This window comes from Stenella coeruleoalba (genome assembly GCF_951394435.1).
Source record: "Stenella coeruleoalba genome assembly, chromosome: 21".
NCBI classification, from domain to species: domain Eukaryota; kingdom Metazoa; phylum Chordata; class Mammalia; order Artiodactyla; family Delphinidae; genus Stenella; species Stenella coeruleoalba.
In genome coordinates, this window is record NC_137167.1 from 6,755,013 (window position 1) to 6,779,077 (window position 24,065).

Sequence of the window (24,065 nt, forward strand, 5' to 3'; positions counted from 1 at the left end):
CGCCCGCACCGGCCTGCCTCAGGTACATGATGATGCGAGACTGCTGGCACGCGGTACCCTCTCAAAGACCTACCTTCAAGCAGCTGGTGGAAGACCTGGACCGCATAGTGGCCTTGACCTCCAACCAGGTGAGGCTGCCCTGCCCAGACCTTCAGGCCCCGCCGGCCGGGTTCTCTCTGAATTCCTCCTGCCGCTGCCGGGGGGAGAGTGCGGGTCCAGCGTCCTTCTGTCCCCTCCCACAGGAGTACCTGGACCTATCAATGCCCCTGGACCAGTACTCCCCCAGCTTCCCCGACACCCGCAGCTCTACCTGCTCCTCTGGGGAGGATTCCGTCTTCTCTCACGAGCCCTTGCCCGAGGAGCCCTGTCTGCCCCGACACCCGGCCCAGCTGGCCAATGGCGGACTCAAACGGCGCTGACTAGCACCCCGCACCCCTCCCCGGACTCCATCCTCAGCTACGGCCCCAGCCCCGCTCCCGCTGGACTCGCCGCCTCCTTTCTGCCCTTCCTGCTGGCAGGAGCCAGCTGTCGCCCCCGAGCTCCCCTCTCCTCTTCCTCTCAGCCTGCCGCTGACACAGACGAGCAGGGAGGCGGGGACTTGTTGATGGCCACTTGGTTCCGTCCCAGATGTTGGACCGGGACCCCTCCTAGCCGCCTGGCACTGCCTGGAGGGTCAGGCAGTGGGGGCACGGGCAGCACACGAGGGAGAGCTGACCGAGCTTTTCTGTGTTGGTTTTGTCTGCTCCATGCAGCCTGTGTTCCCGTGGCGGGTGCCCGGTCCTCGGGCTACAGCAGGAGTGAGGGGGGGTGGTCAGCACTCGGGCCTCCGTGGAAGGCGACCTCTGCTCCAGATGGATGGTGCCAGTGGCTTATTAATTCCGATACTAATTTGCTTTGCTGACCAAATACCTGGTACCGGAGGATGGGGACGCAAAGGCCAGGAGCAGTGTCGTGGCCCTGGGGCCCAGCCCCAAAGCAGGGGCTTTGTACATAGCTATGAAGAAAACACAAAGTGTATAAATCTGAGTATATATTTACATGTCTTTTTAAAAGGGTCGTTACCAGAGATTTACCCATTGGGTAAGATGCTCCTGGTGGCTGGGAGGCATCAGTTGCTATATGTTAAAAACAAAGAAAAAAGAAAAAAAAAAGGAAAATGTTTTTAAAAAGGTCATATATTTTTTGCTACTTTTGCTGTTTTATTTTTTTAAATTATGTTCTAAACCTATTTTCAGTTTAGGTCCCTCAATAAAAATTGCTGCTGCTTCATTTTTATACGGGCTGTGTGACACGGGAGAGAATGTCAGCTGCAGAGGAGCAAGGTTGACGGGCTCTGGGGCTGTCTGTCCAGAGGGCACTGCGTGCTCTCTGTGGTCCCCACTCCCAACCAGCTCTTGCCCTCAGGTCCTGCACTGAGGCCTCCGGACAAGCCTCCTAGCTCTGCGATGCTTTGGGGAAGACAGGGAAAGAAGATGGCTGCGTGATGGGCGGGGAGCAGAGAAGCTGGGCCTGGGGCCAGGCCCTGCAGCCCTCTCCACCACGGACCATTTCCTCGGGGGAGAGGGTGAGGCCAGGTGGGGTCTGAGGGTCAGACAGGGAGCTGGGGGCCGACCTCAGAAGAGCCAGCTAAGTGGGCTAAGCGCGATCGACGAGGGCCTGCAGGCACTCAGGCCCAGATGCGCAGCTGCCCCTCTGTGTGTGGGTGTGGCTTTGCCCGTGCTTCTGTGTCAAGGAGGACTTGTCCCCTAAGACGAGCTTTACCTTCAGGCCCCCTTGCTTCATGTTTCTTGCCTCCCAGGCTATTCTGTGTCCGTGATTCCCCCTCCCCCCTGCCCATCCACGATTCCTGAATTCGTGTGATCAGACTGCGTGTGTTGGGACTATCACGCATCATGGCTTCCTATGGTTCTTCCTATACAAACTCCACCCCGGCCCTCAGGAAAGGGAGAACATGGTCTGAATGTGTGTGCTTTGGCTGCTGGGAAATTTTCTTCTTCCACCACCTGCTGGTTAGTACTGCCCTCACCAAGTAGGTCCTGGCTCCTTGGAACTCGGCTTCTACCCCCAAGTCTTGCCCTTTGCTGGATTCCTCCTGAGTGCAAAAGGAAGTCCAGCACGCTTTCATTCCTGTCGGGAGAATGGGCTTTTTGCTCCTGAGTTTTCCTTTCTGAGCTATTTCTCGGCAGCCGCAGGGCTCGCACCGTTGTAAAGTTCTCTCTTCTCCTGGGTCTCCTCTGTGAATGAATATGCAACTGTCAACATATCGTGATTTGTGTTTATGTTTAAAGAAGGCATACGTTGGCAGAGCCAGGAAATGAATTTTAGCACTTAAAACCATTTGCCTGACACCTTCTAGTGGGGCCTTTCCTTGTAAACCCGTGATGATTTCTGCCCACGGCTGTGTGGACGGATGGGCGATCTTTTACAAAGGGCTTTCTGTACCTTCGGGAGAGGTGCTGGGAGATAGAAGGCACTGTTATTGTAACAGTGATGTCCTCGCTGTTGCTACTGAAATCCCCCGTGAATTTCCCGAGAGACTGAGCTGACTGGCAAATAAAAGATAGTGAAATTGACCTGAGAGAAAATGAAATGGCCATTTTACTTAGTTGACCAGATTGGGTCTCCCGAGGAAAGGAATCCAGCTTATCTAATGAAGATGTCGTGCTGTCAAGGCACTGAGTGTCTGGTTTCCTGAGGGTTAAAAGATTAGGGCCTGGGATCACCACAGCATCGATCGATACTGCCCTCCCGCCCTTTCTAATTGCCACAGGCTGGGGAGCATCCTTCCCCGGGCACCGCTAATGTACCGTATTGATCTCAGGTAAGTAAGATCAAACCTCAGCTGGAAAGAATCTGTCTCAATGACAACAGAGTCGCTGTGTTGATCAGCCGCCAGTGGGGGGAGCCAGCAAGCCAGAATCAAAGATTAAGTAACGTGCCAATCGGCTTTCACGTTCCGTTAGTCTGACCTGACCTACAGCAGTGCGCTGGTGGGGACCGGGAAACCTTTAGTCTAGGTTTTAACGTTATAGAGCATTTATTCGATATCACCAGTGTGACCTGTAATGACCGAAATACAGGATTAGACATGGCACGGTGCAGGTCCACACATGTCAGATGCCACCAACACCTTTCTTTTGGAGCAGAATTCTCAGTGAGTGAGACAAGGGCCGAGTCTGACATCACCACTGGGGTTGGGCTTTAGAAAATGCCTAAAGTTATACTCAGATTATTAGCAGCCGGTACAGCTGCAGTATCTGCATGTGTGAGGAAGAGTAGAGGGCGGGGGAAGGAGACAGGCTTCCATTCCCTCAGCTGCTGAGAGCCAGATCGGCAGGAACCCTGGTGTTCAGAAACGCTCTGTTGGGGCAAGTTCTCTCTAGGTTGGCACTTAACAGTGTTTATGGCCATTTACACGGTGCTGCCTCCCAGATGCCTGTGTTGGTACATGGAACTGATACAGTTGCTGCAGGCACCAGTTAGAGGTTTAAGTGTCTCTCGTTCCTCCAGGAGGCCTAGGGTCTGTTAAGTATGGTGTCTTGAGCTGATCGTGTACATCTCTTCCCAACTCTGCACTGTTCGGTGACCTCCTGTTGGTAGCTTGAAAATCAACCTTGTGGGAGTACTTACATCACCGTAATATGCGAAGGCTACAAATCAGGGCTCCCCCTGCAACCACGGCCCCTGCCAGAGTCGGGTGTTAATCATTTACCAGAACACCACTAGCTCGGTTTCAGCAGGGGGCTGCATCTAACGATCATGGGACCCACCAGCCAAGGGCTCTCAATGATGAAACAAAGCAACGACCTTGACCTCTCTGAGGACTCTCAGAAGAAGGGGAGGAGAGGTGTGTCAAGTGTCTTAGATGCCTATTTATGAAGCAAAAATGGGTGAAGTCCAACGGAGGTCCAAACCCCTTGAGCTAACCAGTCCCACTCTGCTCATGGGGAAAGCCAGGAAGAGTTGTAGAGCAGCCCAGCAGCACCCGTGAGGCATCCAGCTGAAACAGGGCGGAGCAAGTGCACTAGCTCATCGCTTTCTCACGTGTAACACCTGAAATGTGAACTAATTAAACAACCATCACTTGAAAAATGGGATAATTTATTGTGAATCACCTTGCGAAGCCAATGCTGAGATGCCCGGAAGGCCGCACGGTCGGGTTTCGTCGTAGTCGAGGCACTGGCGTTCCTCGGCAGGACATGGTGAGGCGGAGAAGAGGTTTAGGAAGCGTTTTAAAGTGCATTTCCTTGCTGCGAAATGCTGGTGACATTCCTCATTTAGATGATCCCAGGTGGGGAGATGTGAGTTTTCCTTGGTTCCATTGACTCCCATCTAACTGCTTTCAATTTCACAGGAATCCAGTTTCATCACCCACAGCTGAAATACCTCTCCCCTTCTAAGCACTCCCCAAGGGAAGAAGGCTGGTGGTCAGCTGCAGGGCAGCCTATTTATTATGTTAAGTTTTTTCAGTATGGACAACACTGAAGACACCCAACGTAAATATCTGAACATGATACTTGTTACTGGGTAGCGTAGGGATGATATCAGACTCTAACAACCCCTGTGACTAACAGATAGTCTTGTTTGTGAAAGACAAACAGACCAGAAAAACACACACCCAGCACAAACAAATGGTTAAGTCTTAAACCCTTAATTATGTTTCCTAGCAAATGGAGGCTAATGGAAGCCATATGTGCTGGAAGAGTGGCAGCCTCCCAGATCCCTGCAGCCTCTGCAGGCCCGAGAGGGGCTGTCTCGGAACAGCCAAGCCGCGGCCAAGTCTTTCTGATTGCCAGTCTGTTGAACTCCCCATTTGCTTCTCCAAGAAGCTTTTTCTTCTTTATATCCAGGAAGACTTAACTGGGGAGTTATATCCATTCTGTCTCAGAAGGTACTTCGTTTCCAGGGCACTGTTCCTACTGATGGGTCAGGCACTCTCACCATCACTGGCTTCGGAGGTACCCAAGTTCTTACCCGCGTTACCAAGCCAGAGGAGACGAGAGGTATCTGAGGCACCAAGCTGATTCCATTATGCAAAAAATTTCCTCCCTTAAAGGACACGAAGCTGTTGGAAAACAACATGGCGGGTGGGCCTTACACAAGGTCCAGTGGGATGACCTAATGCTACAGGGGAAATGGACTTGGCAATTATAGTTTTCCAAATGGTCTGAACTTGGTCTTGCTGCTGACATCATCTGAATGGTTACAAGGCCTCAAAAGACTGCCCCAAGGACTAAATGTCTGATCTTATATCTGAAACCAGACATAGGTAGTCTTGGCTGGGATGTCCTTTACGGATGCCATTGCTGAGGGCAGGAAGCCAGAGAGAGGGCGCTCCATCCTCCGTGAGTCCTTATGCTCCATTCGAATTAGCCTTGCTGTTCTGGGTTGTCTTGTGATTCTGCCTGGAGTGTCGGGGTACAGAACATAAGGATTTTAGGGACTGGTCACAGTGAGAAAGAAGACATGCAAACAAGGCCTAAACATCTGGGAGTTCCTTGGTTCTCTCCTTGGTTCTCAGGAGTCAGCAAAGCCACTCCACACTCAACTCCCCCGTGACCCCCTACTGTTCACTGCAGCAGGCTTTCTGCTCTCGCCCCCAAATGGGAAAAGTGGATAGATAAGTAATTTCTTATTTACATGCACTTCTCCTAAGACTTAAATTGCTTTCCTGCTAGTATTTCCTGACATCTGAAGCCTGTGCGAAATACACAACATATGGGAACTATTTCCATCTGGTGCAACAGAAAATAAGAATCTGCCTATATTGTAATTAGCTTCTAGACTTAACATGGTTAGGTCTGATCCACGATTGCGTTTGTTGATTTTTTTTTTTCTTTCACTTTTGGGTCATGGGTTCTTTTTGTTTTTTGTTTTTTTGGCGGTACGCGGGCCTCTCACTGCCTTGGCCTCTCCCATCGTGGAGCACAGGCCCCGGATGCACAGGCCCAGCAGCCATGGCCCACGGGCCCAGCCGCTCCGCGGCATGCGGGATCCTCCCGGACCAGGCCATGAACCTGCGCACCCCGCATCGGCAGGCGGACCCTCAACCACTGCGCCACCGGGGAAGCCCTGGGTCATGGAGTTTTTAAAAAATATAGTGGTTATAAAGATGACTAAAGTTCAGCCTCCAGCTTCCTGTTTGGAAGACAGGGAGACAGGGTGCGGTGTTTTGCAACAGTTATAATTCTAGATTCTCACTGCCCTTAAAAGTAACTAGAGGGAAAGGGTTTTCTTTTTTTAGAAACTTACAGCTTCTTTAGCAGAAGTGATGGATCCTTTACATAATGAAATAGGATTTGATGGTGTAAGTGATGATGTAGCTGGCGGCAGCTGTATCAGTTCTTCATCCTTAAACATCAGAGCTGAGAGTTGGGTTACTGACTTACAGCAAAAGGTATATTGTGTCTACAGTCACCCTGCCATGGCTACCAGGAGCTTGAAACAGCTACTTCACATCTGGCACTGGACTCGACAGGCAAAATCTGGAACCTAAGTACATATAGCCAGATGTTGAACTTTCTTAGAAACAGATCAAGCAGTACCAAAAAAAAAATCCATATTAAAGAACACCACTGTATTGAAATTCAGTTTCATTCAGGCGGTGAAAAATAGAGAAATTAACTTCTTGTTATTTTCACTTAAGCAAATGAAAAGTAATTGTCTAACCTTAGTTCCCTTCAGTTGAAGTGCTAAACCCGCCATGTTCTCTTTAGATTCAGAGGAAGTGGGTGATCCCACGGGAATATCCATCTTGGGAGCCTAGGGAGAGAAATGTTTTATATAAGCTAAGCCTTCTGTTCTTCCTGAAACTCAGAAGCACTTCTACGGTAGTCGGTACTTTCCAGCACAATTTGCTTTCCACTAAATCCCTGACTTCCTTTATGAGTAACATATTGAAGTACATGTCCCTGAAATAGCAACTTAGTATTATTTATCTTTTGAGTTTTGAGCACCCTAGTTGCACTCTAATTAGATTCTGATACTTAAAATCCTCTGTTATTAACAAGCTACTGATTTGCCAATTCTGATCCTGTTCTCACGCTCAAAAAAAAAACACAAAAGTTGCCATTTCTCATTTACCCATCAGTTTCTAATAGCATTAGTCAAAAGTGACATCTTTATATGGTGTCTAATAATAAGTGATAAACTTGTCTGACTTATTCAAATGGTAGGTGCTGCGTAATAGATGCCCTGCAACACCAGGAAAATGGAGGGAGGGAGTAGTATTTTAGAAGAGCTAGCTAATCTGCCTTCAACAATTACATTAATTAGATCTGAAAAGCAAATATATCACTGCTCTTTGGAAGTAAGTAATTTCTTCATGTACTTTGGAGGGAAAGGGTCTACGTATATCCAAAACTATAGTATATTCAGTTTGATGTCTCTCAGTTCTCTACTGAACCTAGTATGCTACTTGTTTTCATTTTGTATATATGGAGAAGTTTAAAAGCATGGATTTAAAAAAACAACAACAATAAAATGCCTAGGAGCTTGTCCTTACTTCTTAGGTCTTTATTAACCATTCCAGAAACAACATCTGGATCAAGAGTTTATGCCCCTCTAGAATAATTCTGAAACTCAAATTTAGCTCTAAGACATTTTGCTACTCCAAAATTTCTTTGCTACTGAAGGGCAGTCTAAAAATGACAAATAGCTGGTCTGTCTCAGAAAATGTAAGAACCCAGCAGCCTATTAGAACATGGTTTATGTTCCAGAATTGCTCCTAGTCTCCCTAGAATCCTTCTGGACAAAGCCCAAATCCAGATTAGTCTCTGGAAATATGGAAAGGGAAAGTAAGATGGTGTTTCCTGAAGTACATTATTTTTATTTTTATTTTTTATTTTTTGGCTGTCCTCCACAAGCTTTATTGAAGATTAAGATCCTTAAGCGTTAGTTTTATTCTTCAAGTATCACTTGAGCACATCCAAGCATACTGAAATATGATTAGGCCCTACTTCTTCCAAGACCTTCATCTCACTTCCCTTTCAGAAGTCACATTTATGAATCAGGTCCAAAACTACTGAAGTACATTTTTCATGCGAGACATTGTATCATTTTTGTTGGCTTGCCCAAGGAGTCAATAGCATAACTAAGATTTAAAATGATTGGTCCTCACTCCAAAGTACTTAGTTCAATCTGCTCAGTCACACGTGCAGCATCTTCTATCATTGATGCATGTTCTGAGTCAGACATGAAGCCACAAAGTAGGGAAGCGAGAGGCCCTTTCTGATGGACCCAGAGCAAGATGCTCTAGTGATTGGGCCAGTCCTGGGTTCTTCAGTAAAACACCAGGAGAAAAAAAGGCTGCTGAGTTCAAGGCAATAAAAAAATGATTAAGGAAAAGAGTTGAAGGAAGACAAAAAGAACTGTTTATATTCTAGATTGGCCATTCACTGCTTAAAAAGTAATAGAAATCTGGGGACTTCCCTGGTGGTCCAGTGGTTAAGACTCCCCCTTCCAGTGAAGGGGGCTGCAGGTTCAATCCCTGGTCGGGGAGCTAAGATCCCACACGCCTCGCAGCCAAAAAAACAAAACATAAAACAGAAACAATATTGTAACAAATTCAATAAGGATTTTTAAAATGGTCCACATCAAAAAAAAAAAAACCTTAAAAAAATTAATAGGAATCTGGACAAATGAAATAGACATGAAAGAACAGGAACCATTCAGTCTCAAAGGAGAAAGAATGGTGGGGGAAAAAAACCCGCTAAAAAGACTAGATACTTAAGGAGAAAGAATAAACTGGACTCCTAATAAGACTCCTAAATCAAATAAGACTCCTAAAGATAGTAACAGCTACATAGCTAGAGGTGGTTTGAGTGATTTTCATTTTTTAAAGATTTTTAAAGCCACTTGGGCCAAATTCCAAGATATGCCAAAAGAAATGCCTACTCTGACTGTAACGGGAAATGGAGGTTTGCGGAGAGGCCCCAGTCCTGGGGTCCAGATTCCCCACCGACCCAGGACTTACCTCCCCACTGAGTGGTATCTCAGTTGGCTTTGGCTTCACATCTATCAGGTAGAAGGTTCAGGACAGAAGCAAAAGAGAAGGAGGGACATTCTCCTTCAGGTGGAGGTCCTGCCACTGGAGAATGGGGGGAGGATGAAACATGACAATCACAGGACGTGGGAGCTGGACCCACGGTCATCTACTCTTCCCTGGTTTTACAGCCCCCAGGCGCACGCTGAGTACTAAGGGCAGAACAAGGACAGGGACACGTCTCCTGGCTTCTGCACCAGTGCTTGGGCCCTGCAGCCTCTCGCTTTCAGAGTCTGAGAGGGAGGTTCAGTTAAACTCTCAAACCAGTTGTGGATCAAAGTAGCTAAGTATCTTCTCTTCAGTATGAAGTCGATAATGTGAAAGAATACATCAGCCTCATTCATAACCAAAGAAATTAACATTAGAATGAGATGTAAGTTTTCAAGCACCAAATGGCCAAACTTTAAATGTATGTATGTATATGTATGTGTATATAGATAGATATAATACACGCACAAGAGACAAAATTCAAACGGTGAATAAAATCTAATCAACAAAAATAAGCCTGCCTTCTACCCTATTCTCTAGCTACCCTATTTCCCTCCCTGGAAGCAACCACTGATACCAGTTCCTGATACAATATTCCAGAGATATTCTGTGCATATAAAATAGATATTTTTATGTTTATCTTTACACCAAGTGTGACAGTATACACACTGTTTTGTCCTTTGCTTTCTGAAATATCTTGGAAATTGATTCATACCAGATGATGTAGAGCTGCCTTCTTTTTAAACGTCTGTAAAGGAATCCATTGTACAGAAATGCCATAATTTGATTATTCTACGGTTTTCCATCTTTTGCTGTCATAAATGGTGCTGCAGTAGATAACCTTGTAGATATATCATTTTGCACATGTGCAAGAATATAGGATAAATTCCTAGAAGTGAAATTTCTAGGGCAAAGTAAGTGCATTTTTAAAATTTGCAAGCTATTGCCAAACCTCCATGGAGGATTTTACCAGCAATGCATGAGTGCCTCTCTCCTCACATCCTCTCCAACTCGGTGTGTCACCAGACTCTGACCTTTCCCAACGTAACAGGTGAATGTGGAGTCTCATAGTTTTTTGTATGTTTGTTTGTTTGTTTTGGCGGTACGCGGGCCTCTCACTGTTGTGGCCTCTCCCGCTGCGGAGCACAGGCTCCGGACACGCAGGCTCAGCAGCCATGGCTCACGGGCCCAGCCGCTCCACGGCATGTGGGATCTTCCCGGACCGGGGCACGAACCCGCGCCCCCTGCATCGGCAGGCGGACTCTCAACCACTGCGCCACCAGGGAAGCCCTGTTTGTTTGTTTTTGACTGCACCATGTGGCTTGTGGGATCTTAGTTCCCCAACTAGAGATTAAACCCTGGCCCTCAGCAGTGAAAGTGTGGAGTCCTAACCACTGGACCACCAGGGAATTCCCAAATTGCATAGTTTTATCTTTTTCTGAAGTTAAGATGTTTCCTAGGTTTACCATTTTTAGCTTTAACTTTCTGTGAAATGTCAGCTGTATCCTAGCATAGGATTTTTGGAATTACATTACAGAGTGCTGAATATTGTATGGCTGGATTAGTATTCTCACCCCCTTGAAGTGTATTGTAAAATGATACATCCTTTCAAGAAAGCAATTTGACAGTATGAAGTCACTTAATACTCTATGTTCAGGAAATAAATGATGTTTAAATACCCCTTGATAACATGCTCACCTTCCAACCAGAGCAGGTCCGACATGGAAGACGAAATAGCTACCTGACGGGGTTCAAAGTCACGACAGTGGTTCCTATTCCCAGATAATTTGTGTACACTCCATAGTACTTTATACAGTTACAGGAATGAGGATTGTAATAGGAGTTATTCCTTTGTTGTAAAGCGTTGACACTCAGTTAAAATCTCTTATTTGAGGGAGACTATGTTATCTGAGGGGAAATCTGTTACAAAGCTAACACTTGACCCTGGTTTGGGGCACAAACTGGGAAAGCAACCCTGGCTGAGCCCCCGGCAAGGTGGCTCCAGATGGATTCACACGGATGACAGGCCTTCTATCAGAGCTTTTGCCCAGGCCCTTATAATACCCAGAGGAAGTACAATTCGAAGATGGTCCCAAGATTTCCAGTCCCTCGTGTACCCACACCTTCTCCCAGTTATTCAATTAAACGCTAATCTAGGTGCTGCCATGAAGGGATTTTACAGATATAATTCAAGTCCCAAGTCAGTTGACCTTAAAATAGGAAGATTATCCTGGTAGGTCTTACCTAATCACGTGAGACCTTAAATCTGCTGTTAGACGTCATGTGAGAAGTTCATGCAGGTGGAGGGGCCTCCAGGGCTGAGAGTAGCCTGGGGATGGGAGCCAGTGAGGAAACAGGGACCTCACTCCACAGCTGCAAGGAACTAAATTCAGCCAACAAACTGAATGAGCTTGGAAATGGAGTCTCCCACACAGCCTCCAGAAAGGAAAACAGCCTGCACTTCTGACCTGCAAAACCATGAGCCTATAATGGGTGCTGCTTTGAGCCCCTACATTTGTGGTGGTGTGTTAGCAGCAATAGAGAACTCTTTAATAGAGTACCTACCGTGTCTCTGTCAAAAATAAATCCAGGGCTTCCCTGGTGGTGCAGTGGTTAAGAATCCGCCTGCCAGTGCAGGGGACACGGGTTCGAGCCCTGGTCCGGGAAGATCCCACATGCCACGGAGCAACTAAGCCCGTGCATCACAACTGCTGAGCCTCCGCTCTAGAGCCTGTGAGCCGCAACTACTGAGCCCACGTGCCACAAGTACTGAAGCCCTCACGCCTAGAGCCCATGCTCCGCAACAAGAGAAGCCACCACAATGAGAAGCCCGCACACTACAACGAAGACCCAACACAGTCAAAAATAAATTAATTAATTAAAAAATAAATAAATCCAGCTTCTTCAGCTGCCAACGACTCAACTAAACAAGGCAAATTAGGTAAGATGGCAAAGCACAAATCACAAAACGAGGTCTGCAGATGGCAGGGGAGAGAGTTCCGGGGAAGAGGGTCCAGTAAAGCTGCTACTTGCCTCTGTGAGCTGCTGCTTCAGCTGCTCCTCAGTGAGACCCAGTGAGCGCATCCCCCGGGCCCTGCAGGCCGCTTGCAGCTCTGACAGGCTCAGAGCACTCACCCCTTCCTTGGCAATTACCTGAAACAAACGTAAGGAACGGTATTGGATCCTTTGGTTCCAATTTTACCTAATTCCAACAAATCGGGGGAAACGCAGAATCTGTCACTTTCCCACTTTGTCCCCCGCGCTGACTGCTGCAAAGGCCAGGCAATTAATAAAGCAAGGTGACCTCGGGAGGTGCAGTGGTTGACATGAAGGGAATCCCGCAAACAGGTATTAATAACATCAGAGAAGTTGACAGAACTCCTCAACTGCCTGTCCCCAAGGTAATTCTTTCCCCTCTTGCGTTGCCTTTCGCCTGGTTGTGACAGCTCTACTCCACTTCCCTTTCGCGGCAGCTTTAAGACTCATAGAAAAATATTCCACTACAAAAGCTTTCAATGGACCATTTGTTGCACGTATGGGTGGTGGTCCTCCCCGACCCCAGGAACGGCCCCAGCTCCCTGGTCTGCAAAACTCCTTCAGAAAACAACTTAACACAGTTTCTGCTTGGTATGACCCCAAACTGTGGTACTTCTGGGACCGGTGTTGTTTATTCCAAAGTTCTAAAAGCAACCCCTAAACATCTAAATGGGGCCGATGGGATCCTGCCTTCTCAGTTCTGGGAGCTCTGCTCCCTCAGGCAGAATGCTTTTAAAGCAACTGATTCAGATTCAAGAAACATTCTTCCCACTTTTTTTTTTTTTTTTTTTTTTTGCGGTACGCGGGCCTCTCACTGTTGTGGCCTCTCCCGTTGCGGAGCACAGGCTCCGGACGCGCAGGCTCAGCGGCCATGGCCCACGGGCCCAGCCGCTCCGCGGCACGTGGGATCTTCCCGGACCGGGGCACGAACCCGTATCCCCTGCATCGGCAGGCGAACTCTCTACCACTGCGCCACCAGGGAAGCCTGTCTTCCCACTTTTTAAGGACTCTAAATTAGTAGCTATAGTCCAAATGGTGCCCTTTTCTTCCAGAAGATGTCGAGGTCCTGCCTTCCCTCCCTGCATTATCCTTTGCCACCCCTTCGTACCAGGCGGGCTCACCCAGCTGTGTGGGGAGAAGCAGAGGGGAGGTACAGGGGGTCGCGCACTGTCCTTGGCGGTGGAATCTGCTGTTCTCAGGGATCTACTGGGTTGCTGTTCCTTCCCAGCAGACCCTAACTGCTTTAGATTAGTCCCAGCTAAGACATCCAAACTACTAACTGCTTACAAGGGCCTTCTGAAGAATACGACAGGCAACTCCTCAAGTGAGTAATCAAGGTTCAGGTTGTCAGTGGTTGTTTAAACCAGTGGTCCCCAACCTCTTTGGCACCGGGGACCGGTTTCGTGGAAGACGACTTGTCCACCGAGACGGGGGTGGCCGGGTGACGAGGGGGATGGTTCAGATGATAATGAGAGCGATGGGGGGAGGTGGCAGACGCAGCTTTGCTCTCTCACCCGCCGCTCACCTCCTGCTGTGCGGCCCCGGTTCCTAACAAGCCACAGGCCGGTTCTGGTCCGTGGCCCGGGGGTTGGAGACCCCCTGGTTTAAACCATTCATTCTTCCAGAACCAGCCCCTGAGCAGACCTAACAGAAGACACTGCACTTTGTCACAAAGCCACCCTAAGACAGTCCCCAAGGCCTGGCTAATCCCCTACAACTGTAGTTCAGCTCTTACTTCATCATCTGCTTTCATAGATTTCAGCTTCATCAGGAGCTGGAAGCAGAGCAGATTGTTGGTTCCAAAGAACTGCAGTTCCAGAAGTTTGCAAAGGGCCACCAGCTGAGATCGATCGAGGTGCTCCAAGGTCAGCTCACCCTCAAAGAGTTTGGAAAAGCGAACTATCTCCTTTGTGCTGGGCTTGTGGCCTGTCTGGACCTAGGTAGTGGGACGAAGGGGCTGATTAAAACGTGCTTCCTACTTAACTGAATCTTCCCTGTAGACTATTTGAAAGACGCCAAAGAATTTATGGATTGTGTCTTCTGTCTGGAAGTGGAAGCATGCCCTGTGTTACAAAGAGGAGTTAAAAAAAAAAAAATCTGTCGGAAGTCAGCCTAAATCAACTGAAAAATTAGGAGCAGTTCAGAAGTTTGAGTCTTATTCTACTGTTCTTTCCAAGAAGTTATCAACATCTTCAACACATTGATGGCTTTAAGATAGGTTTTCCTGCAAACTCCCATAAATGTTTGCAATATTATATCTCTGTAACTTAGATATTTGCAAATTCAGAGATTATAAACAAGTTGGAAGCTCCATGATGATACGTTGTCCGGTTTTATATAAAAGACTGACGCCTGTTTGATGTAGGATGCGAACTGGGTGGAGGTATCCCCCAGCTGCGCCCTGTTCCTCCTTGCCATTTCTGCAATCGTTTCTTGAAGGAATTTTGCTAGTTCCAACTTCGCAGCCATTTTCTTTTTCTGTTTTTCTTCCTTCATAATAGAAGAGGAAAAAGTTAATCAAAGTTAATTCTTTGTGATTACAACTTGGTAGATAAAGATGAGAGAAAAATAACTGTGGCTTTGTTGTCGGTCATCCCTATTTCACGTATGAATATTATTTTCAGACCTAACTGAAGGCGCTTTGTGATAACCAGAGCAAATTAAAAAGTAGCCTTGATTTGCAGCTTGTCTCCTTAATCTTACCTTTCATTTTTCATTGATACAATGATCATAAGTATTTGATAGATCCAAAATGTCCCCTCAATGGAAGCCTTTGTCACTATTTAGAACAGATACATACTGTCTCTTAACCTGGTGCAAGCCATCTAGGCTGTTGGTCAAGTCAACCCCTAGTGTGAGTGGCCCCTGTTTTTGCTTGGGCCACAAACTAAAGAAAACTAGGAAATTAACTCTAAGCTAAAGTAGCTTACAGGTTAAGAAGAAAACAGAAAGAATCAATTATAAGACAATGAGTTAAGTGCTATAACAGATATGAACAAAGCACTATATAAAAGAGAATTAAATGTATATTCTTAAGACACTATGTTGACCAGTATTTCTAAATCCTCATTCATTATCACAGATGCAGTGTGGTAGTATTTTCAAAATAACCATGGGGCTTCCCTGGTGGCGCAGTGGTTGAGAGTCCACCTGCCGATGCAGGGGACACGGGTTCGTGCCCCGGTCCGGGAAGATCCCACATGCTGCGGAGCAGCTGGGCCTGTGAGCCACAGCCGCTGAGCCTGCGCGTCTGGAGCCTGTGCTCCGGACGGGAGAGGCCACAACAGTGAGAGGCCCGCGTACCAAAAAAAATAAAATAAAATAAAAAATAACCATGATCAGGGTGAGTAGAGAGGAACAGGAATACGTGTGTGTGTGTGTGTATAGTATATATATATACACACACACATATATATATATATTATATATATACATTTCCCCCTTAAGTTGCCCAAGAGATTCTAATGACCAGCCAATCACAGCGATCATTGATTTTTTTAGAAAGATCTTAAAAGAATCAGCCCCCAAAATTACACAGTGGCGACACCATCATTAAAACCCATTTAACCATCCATTTCATTCATCTGTATCCATCCATCCATTTATTTATTGGGCATCCACTGTGTGCTAGCTGCTGGGATAAAATGAGCAAAAACAAATAAGAATCCCTTCCCTCATGGAACTTCTAGTCTAATGGGAGAGACAACCATTGTTGACTAATGATAATCCAGTAATTCCACAAATTAATGTGAAAGCATACCAGATAAGTACCATGAAAGAGAAGCGCATGCTCCTGTGACCTGGTGTGAGTAGAAAGCTAGCACACGCACGCTTACTCTCGTGCTCCCCTTCTGTTCATGGAACAAAGCAAAGAAGACAGTATTGTCTAAAACTGTGGCCATGATGTGTATATATGTATGTCTGGGGAATGAGTAGTGCTGAGGAAAGAGGAATATTTAGATAAATCACTTCCTCATTCCCCCCATCTTCCTGCATTCACTAATGCCTTCCTTGGAATCCTATGGTATTAATTCTAGATCCTGTTTACTTTAAATGTAAGTAAACTAAACCACTGCCAGGCAGTTAAATATTGCAATTTGATTCTACCCCTTAAATCTGTCTCAAATTTATCTTCTTTTTTTTTGTTTGTTTTTGTTTTGCGGTACGTGGGCGTCTCACTGCTGTGGCCTCTCCCGTTGCGGAGCACAGGCTCCGGACGCGCAGGCCCAGCGGCCATGGCTCACGGGCCCAGCCGCTCCGCGGCATGTGGGATCTTCCCGGACCGGGGCACGAACCCGTGTCCCCTGCATCGGCAGGCGGACTCTCAACCACTGCGCCACCAGGGAAGACCTATCTTCTTCTTTTTTTAAGAAATTTTATTTTATTTACTGTTATTATTATATTTTATTTATTTACTTTGGCTGTGCCCGGTCTTCGTTGCGGCACTCGGGATCTTCATTGCAGCATGCATGTGGGACCTAGTTCCTTGACCAGGGATAGAACTCAGGCCCCCTGCATTGGGAGCGCGGAGTCTTACCCACTAGACCACCAAGGAAGTCCCTCAAATCTATCTTCAAGTTTTCACTCCTGATGCAACTTTCATAATTCCGGCTTTTTCATCTCTCTCTTGTGCTGCTGCAAAAACATTCCGGCTGGTTTTCCTCACTTGGCTCTGCCCTCTTTAATCCTTCCTGCCAGCAACTTGTTTTTCTAAAATACAACTCTAATCATGGTTGATTAGATTATTTAGATTGATCTAAAATAGAGATTACTATTTTTCTCACCCCCTGCTTACATACACCTTCCATTACTCACCACTGTCAAATTCTGAATTCCTTAGGGTGGTAGATGCTTTCCAACCTGACCCCAACACATCATGTTTGTCTCATTTTCTCCCACCCATCCCCTTGTACTCCCTGCTCCAACCACAAAGAATCAGTCAGTGGTCTCTGATTGGCATACTCTTTTACACTGTTAAGCCATCTTAAGTGCTATTCCTTCTATCCAGAGTGCCTTTCAAACAGTGTGGTAAAATTCTACTACTCTTAAAGTCTCAGGTCCATGGTCACCTCTTCCGTGAAACATTTCCTGGTCTGCTTTCAAACTTGCCCTCTCTGTCCTCTGCTAGTGTTGTGTCCACGCCTTCATCCATCTGTCTGGGAGAGTGGCACAGATGGAGAGGATGCAGGGGCTGCCTCGGTGGTCCAGCACTTCACCTTCACAGTGACCATCAAAGAAGGACACCCTCTTCCCAGGGACTACTCACAAGCACTAAATGGTCTGTTTGGCTGAATAAATCATGCGTACTGTTCAACTAGTCACTGCAGTAACAGGTGATTTTTGTTTTCTTTATTTTTTCATGGTAAAAAGTTAAAATTGAGTGGAGAAGGGGTAGTTTTTTTTCAGCAAATGATGCTAGAAAAACTGGATATCCACAGGCCAAAAAAAAAAAAAAAGAGCTTGACACTCATGTTACACCTGTCACCAAAATTAACTCAAAATGTAAAACTCAAAACTATAAAACTCCTAGAAGAAAACACAGGAGAAAATATAGGTGACCTTGGGTTTGGCAGTGAGTTTTTAGATACAACACCAAAAGCATGATCCAAGAAAGAAAAAAATTGATGAGTTGTACTTCATTAAAATTAAAAAGATTTGCTCTGAAAAAGACACAGTTAAGACTGGGAGAAAATATGTGCAAAACACATATCTGATAAAGAACTTGTACCCAAAGTATACTAAGAACCCTTAAAAAACAACAAAAAGAAAACACCCCGATTAAAAAGTGGGCGAAAGATTTGAACAGGCACCTCCCCAAAGAAGATACACAGATGGCAAATAAGCATGTGAAAAGATGCTCAATGTCATGTGTTATTAGAGAATTGCAAATTAAAATAACAATGAGATACCACTACACACCAATTAGAATAGCTAATAGTAGTCAAAGCACCGACAGCACTAAATGCTGATGAAGCCACAGGAACTTTCATTGCTTGCTGGTGGGAATGCAAAACGGTACAGCTACTTTAGAAGACAGTTTGTCTATTTCTCTTGAAACTAAACATAGCCTTACCATACAATCCAACAATTTGCTCTCCTAGGTATTTACCCAGATGAACTGAGAGCCTGTGTCCACACAAAAACCTGCACATGAGTATTTACAACAGCTTTATTGATAATTGCCAAAAACTGGAAGCAACTAAGATGTCTTTCAAATAGATGAATGGATAAATGGTGGTACATCCGTACGATGGAATATTATGCATTGATAGAAAGAAATGAGCCAGGAAAAGACATGGAGGAACCTTAAATGCATCTTCTAAGTGAAAGAAGGCGGTCTGAGAAAGTTACACACTGTATGATTCCAACTACATGACATTTTGGAAAAAGCAGAACTATAGAGTAGAAAGATCAGTGATTGCCCCGGGTTAGGGGAAGAGGGAAGAGGAACTAAAAGGTGGAGCACAGGGGATTTTTAGGGCAGGGAAACTATTCTGTGTGATACTGTGATAGCGGATACATGACATTATTTTTTTTTCAAAATCCATCGAACTATACAACACAAAGAGTGGACCCTAATGTAAAGTATGAGATTTAATTAATACTGATGTATAGATACTGGTCCTTCGATTGTACCAAGTGTACCACACGAATGCAAGATGCTAATAATGGGGGAAATAACAGGGGGAGGGAGATATGTGGGGACCCTCTGTACTTTCTGCTCAATTTTTCTGTAAACCTAAAAACTGCTCTAAAAAACAAACTCTATTAATTTTTTAAAAAGTTTAAAATCCTACATACCTTTTTGGATTCACTTTCAAAGATGATGGCAACATCTCTGGGAAGAGTTTCAGGAACTCTGGCAATAAGGATTCCATGAAGGGAACAATGATGAACACCATAAATGGAACCAGGCGGAATAAATCAGCACACGTTCTCAACAGCTAAAGAATCAAATGCATATGCAAATAGTCATTATTTTAGGACACGCCAAAAACAAAAACAAAAGCCTGCCTTGGTTCTTAAAGTGTTAAAAAAAAACCAAGACAGATTTTCTGCAGCTGTTTATAAAATGGAAAGGCCGGATTTTCCTCTGTACCATAGCTCTGAAGTAATATTTATGGGATATCTTCAATGAAATCTATGACAATCAAAACTTGTTATTGGTGTCTCTGAGCTTTTATCTAAGTTAGGGGTCTGTACTTTAATAACATGGTATCTGTTAAAATTGCTTTTTCAAATGCATATACTTAATATATTAACAGCAGTTTCTACTCCAGATGCACAGATCAAACTTGAAGCCTCTCAACCCCTTGGAGAAATTAGAAAACACAATTATAACCATTCCATGGACAAATATACACAAATTTTAGGAACGCTGCCTAAAGTTGTACAGCAAGTCAGTTGCAGACAAGTAAGAAATTCTGATTCTCACCATGAGTTACTATTCCTACTCTGGGATTTTTAAGATGAACTTGAAGTGGAACTTAAAAGTTGGTTCCAGGGCTTCCCTGGTGGCACAGTGGTTGGGGGTCCGCCTGCCGATGCAGGGGACGCGGGTTTGTGCCCCGGTCCGGGAAGATCCCACATGACGCAGAGCGACTGGGCCCGTGAGCCATGGCCGCTGACCCAGCGCATCCAGAGCCTGTGCTCCGCAACGGGAGAGGCCACGGCAGTGAGAGGCCCCCGTACCGCAAAAAAAAAAAAAAAAAAAAAAAAGTTGGTTCCAAATAGTTCATTTTAACTTTCCATTTTCTTTCGCAAATATGACTCTTGCCCTACCCTTCGTCCCTCTCGTCTGGTCAGCACCTGTCCGTGCAACAGCCTCCAAACCATTCTGGCAGCCACTTTGGTGTCAATCCAAAGCAAATAGAATCCATTGTGATAATATTTAAGTTCATCCGTAATTATCTGCCTATAAGATCGCTTTTCTTCCTTAATCTTCACTCCAGTTTCTTCTGTTGGCTGAGGGCTTGGCACCTGTGGCTTCTTTGCGGTTTGCTCCAGCTGAGGTTTACCCGGGACCTCCTGCAGCCAGTAAGCAGATGTGTGCAGCTTTTGTATTACTCTAGTCCTTAAGTGAAGTACTTTATGGCCCGTCTGAGTAGGATAGGAGTACTTCTTGCTGCCGTAGTTCTTCATATATGTTTTATTTAAATGGGAATCTGGTAAGTGAAGAAATGCAAATGATGGGGAGTGAGAAGAGCTGGTGGGATGGACACAATGGCTAGGGAATCTGGAATAAAAAAACAACATCCTCTGACTTGAGCACAAGACAAAAAATTAAAGACAAGACAAAAAATTACAAGACAAGAAGTTACAAGACATTGTAACTATTACAAGACAAAAAGTTAAAGAAATAGATATTTTATCTGGTAAAAATAGAACAATCGTTTTTAAGCCTGCATTTTAAAAGTAGATTATGTTCATGAATGAATGAAATATAACTGTTGAGCCCAGCTGAAGGATAGTATGCTTCATGGGTGAATGATATACTCTAAGAGAAATATTAATAAGTTAATTCCTAAGAATAATTGCCGTATTACAAGTTAGAAACTCTGTGACTATTGATTTAAAAAGCATTCTTTTACCCTGGGTTATGTTTGAAACTTTTGTCTCTATTATCATAAAACAGGTGGAACACTTGTGTCTTTAGCTAGTCTACTGATGATTATATATTGTTTGAATGAGACATTTCATGGTCCCTGTGGGGATAAACCAATCACACAATACTGCTTTGTCTATGCAGTGCCCAGGGACTCCTTCAAATGAGAGGGACTTACTACTGAAATGCCCTTCACCTAAGATTCCGAAAGAATGTTAGGAATAAGAGTTAGAATTGGGCTCCGCATACAGATGAACCGGTTTGCGGAGCAGAAATAGAGACACAGATGTAGAGAACAAACGTATGGACACCAAGGGGGGAAAGTGGCGGGGGGTGGGTGGTGGTGGGATGAATTGGGAGATTGGGATTGACATATGTACACTAATATGTATAAAATAGATAACTAATAAGAACCTGCTGCATAAATAAATAAATAAAATTCAAAAAAAAAAAAAAAAAAGGAATTGGGCTCCCCAGCCAGGGATCTCTACAATCTAGTTTTGTGACAACTCACAATCTTCAGCTAAACTGACACATCAGATTGTTTGAAAGTAAAAATAAGACCCATCTAGGCAAAGACAACTTCTGGCAAAGAGACTTCTTTGGGCAAAGAGATGGCTTTTTCCATTCTTTCAGACTATTTTTGAAGCGTGCCAAGTATAGCACTTTTTGAATGGCCAAAAGGGAAAATATACAACATATCTGGCATGCAGTAAGTTCTCAGTGAATATTCTTTGGAACAAATAAGTGATAACAGACCTTACTGGGGCAGGTATATACCCTAGAATTGGCTTGTTTACCAGCCGTTTTACTCCTTTTTACATCTAAGGGCCTCATTACAGAGGTGTCACTCTAAAGCCATTACATCTTGTATCTTACCTGTTCCCACACTTCTACAAAATTACTCAGCCTGAGTTCTAAAGCATATAGAAAATCTGGGGTAAGTTTAAATACATTAAAATGTCAGCTTCCTAAAAACCAACACAATTAAAACCAACAAAGCTTTAATTTTGTACTAAACCTATCCTTTTACATGTATCTTTTCCAACTAGAAAAATAAAGTTTATATAAATATTGGGGGGTGGAATTCCAAGGCTTACCTTGCTCGGGCAATAGCTAAGACTGTTTTATAACTGTAGAAGGCCGTATTTGTGTTTGTCTCAAGTCAACATAGGGACCTAGACAGAAGGAGTAAGTAAACAATTCAGTACTTTAAAGACACATCAGGGTTTCCCTGGTGGTGCAGTGGTTAAGAATCCGCCTGCCAGTGCAGGGGACACGGGTTCGAGCCCTGGTCCGGGAAGATCCCACATGCCGCGGAATAGCTAAGACCGTGCACCACAACTACTGAGCCCGCGTGCCACGACTACTGAAGCCCGCGCACCTAGAGCCCATGCTCGCAACAAGAGAAACCACTGCAATGAGAAGCCCGCACACTGCAACAAAGAGTAGCCCCGGCTCGCAGCAACCATAGAAAGCCACCAGGCAGCAAGGAAGACCCAATGCAGCCAAAGGAAAAAGAAAAAAATCAATTAGACAGATATCAGGATTGAAGTGTTTTTAACTATTGCAAGGGAAGAAAATTTGCATATTCTATTCAAGGTGTAAAATTTCCTTCAAGAGCATTTCCAACAATCACGAATAATATTTTCTTAGCCCTGGATTTGAGAATGGTTATTTGAGATCCCAACAAATAGAAATGGTAAATGGTCTCGAATACGATGATGTTCATGATGGTGATATGGTCTTCAAAGACATTTTGATTTCTGGTCAACAGTACTGAGTAATTTACTTGAACGGTTGCCAAGTAGTTAAGAAATCAAGACAAGCTTATTTGTAGCCTAAAATTACAGGTAGACAGTAAATATCCTGGATTTGTTTTCAATTAGCTTTTTTCCATACTTGGACAAGCTGCTGCCAACATTTAAAGATTGAAAGTACTCATTCAGCAATGAAAATATGCATGGCACCTACTAATAATTCAAGTGGAGGTAATTCAAGTGGGTTTCCTATGCTCGTGACCCTCCAAAGAGCCCAAACTGAGCTTTAAGCCTTTAAGCTTTACCAAAATTTTTCTGCATCCTACGGCGCTCTTCAGCCAACGGCAGCAAGAGCCTTATTATCTCGCAGTGTCAACTCTGCTTTCCTGAAGCTGGGAAAGGAGTAGCAATCCCTCCGGTACGGAAACCTCAACCACAGACCTGACATTTTGAGCAAGAATTCAAATAATACTTCGGAACATCTGCACCCAGACCAAGGGCGTGTGGCCCCCTGCTGGAGGAAGGCCAGACCCGATCGGGCAGTTAATCTGCTCTCGGGCCACGGGCGCTCGTCGCCTGGACTGTGGGCAACCACTTCCCAGGAGTGCCCGGCCGTGACCGGGGCGGGGCGGGGCCGGGCGGCGAGCGGGGCGGAGCCAGGCGGCGAGCCCCGCCTGCGCTTATGCGCCGCCACGCCCGCTCGCCCGGGCCCCAGGCTCCCCCCGTTACCCTTGCCTTAGATTCTCGACGTCACGGTGGCAAAACGCGCTCTCGGCCTCCCCAGCCGGTGACTTTTGTGCGCGTTGTGTGTTGCTGGGCTGTGTTTGCTGTGCTGGGGTCCCGGGGCGGGGGGCGGGGTCTTGGGTTTTTTTTGGAGCGGGCGTGTTGCAGGCACGGGGACCAAGAGCCTTGGCGATCCAAGTGTATGGAAGGAAGGCGAGAAGAATCGGGACACAGGGTACGGAAAAGAAATGAGGAGGCCAAGCATGGAAAGAGGGGGGATGGAGGCTGAGCCCCAAAGTTGGGGTGCGGGCGGGGGGCTGAGGTCAGGGGCTGAGGAGAGCGCGGGGTGGGGCCTCGAAGCTGTCTGGAAATCTGGGCGCTGATGGGAGGAGCAGGATGCGGAGGGAGCGGGCTCCGGAGGAAAACAGGCAGGCGCGGTCCACCAAGTAACAGCCTGAGGACTTGGCCCGCCCACCCCTACTTCCTACGGCAGGCTCCCCGGAACTGCTGCCTCAGTCCTCCAGCGCCTTCCCAATTCCCCTCCTCCCACAGCTCCCCCAGCTAGAAGGGCCAGAAGCCAACTCTCTATGGCTCCACCTCTTTCCTCAGCCATTACGTCACTCTGAGTGACGACACCACCCACCAATGAGCTCTCAGATTCTGGGGCGCTAAGGCGTCCCTCGCGATGGCAGCCCAGGGGGCCGCAAGGTCTGCTTCTCACCGGCGAAATGACTTCTCTACTGGGTTTAGTTTAAGGAGTGTTTATGCTGGGGGGCTCAATACTGACGCTTTTCTGCCTGTTCACACTCTGTAGGCTGTGGATTCACCTCCCCCCCAAAAAAACACCCTTCCTTGAAGCTGGATTAAAGAAGCCCTTACCCTACCAGTCGCGTAATATGCCTGATAGTCG

The 24,065-nt window shown here is 45.9% G+C and overlaps 3 protein-coding genes across 14 annotated transcripts in view; 2 read left to right on the forward strand and 1 right to left on the reverse strand.

Moving 5' to 3' along the window:
- FGFR1 (fibroblast growth factor receptor 1) overlaps positions 1–1,269 on the forward strand; it is a 48,168-nt gene extending 46,899 nt beyond the window's left edge. For all 12 annotated transcript variants that reach the window (XM_079908901.1, XM_079908902.1, XM_079908898.1 and 9 more), the window contains 2 exons: positions 23–128; positions 243–1,269. In XM_079908901.1, the coding sequence (XP_079765027.1) occupies positions 23–128; positions 243–419 (283 nt within the window). In that variant the 3' untranslated portion in view covers positions 420–1,269. The remainder of the gene's footprint in view (positions 1–22; positions 129–242) is intronic.
- Positions 1,270–1,383: 114 nt separating this feature from the next.
- On the reverse strand, positions 1,384–21,817 carry LETM2 (leucine zipper and EF-hand containing transmembrane protein 2). The gene is given in 12 exon segments (XM_079908905.1): positions 1,384–5,405; positions 6,253–6,351; positions 6,670–6,762; positions 8,975–9,031; positions 9,035–9,088; positions 12,065–12,184; positions 13,803–14,003; positions 14,420–14,557; positions 18,869–18,891; positions 18,894–19,011; positions 19,850–20,303; positions 21,773–21,817. Coding segments are annotated over 11 exon segments (1,299 nt in total). The 5' UTR covers positions 20,210–20,303; positions 21,773–21,817; the 3' UTR covers positions 1,384–5,369.
- Positions 21,818–23,344: 1,527 nt separating this feature from the next.
- Positions 23,345–24,065, forward strand: part of NSD3 (nuclear receptor binding SET domain protein 3) — a 108,225-nt gene continuing 107,504 nt past the window's right edge. The window contains exon 1 of the mRNA XM_079908953.1: positions 23,345–23,390. The gene's annotated coding sequence lies outside the window, so the exon portion shown is untranslated. The remainder of the gene's footprint in view (positions 23,391–24,065) is intronic.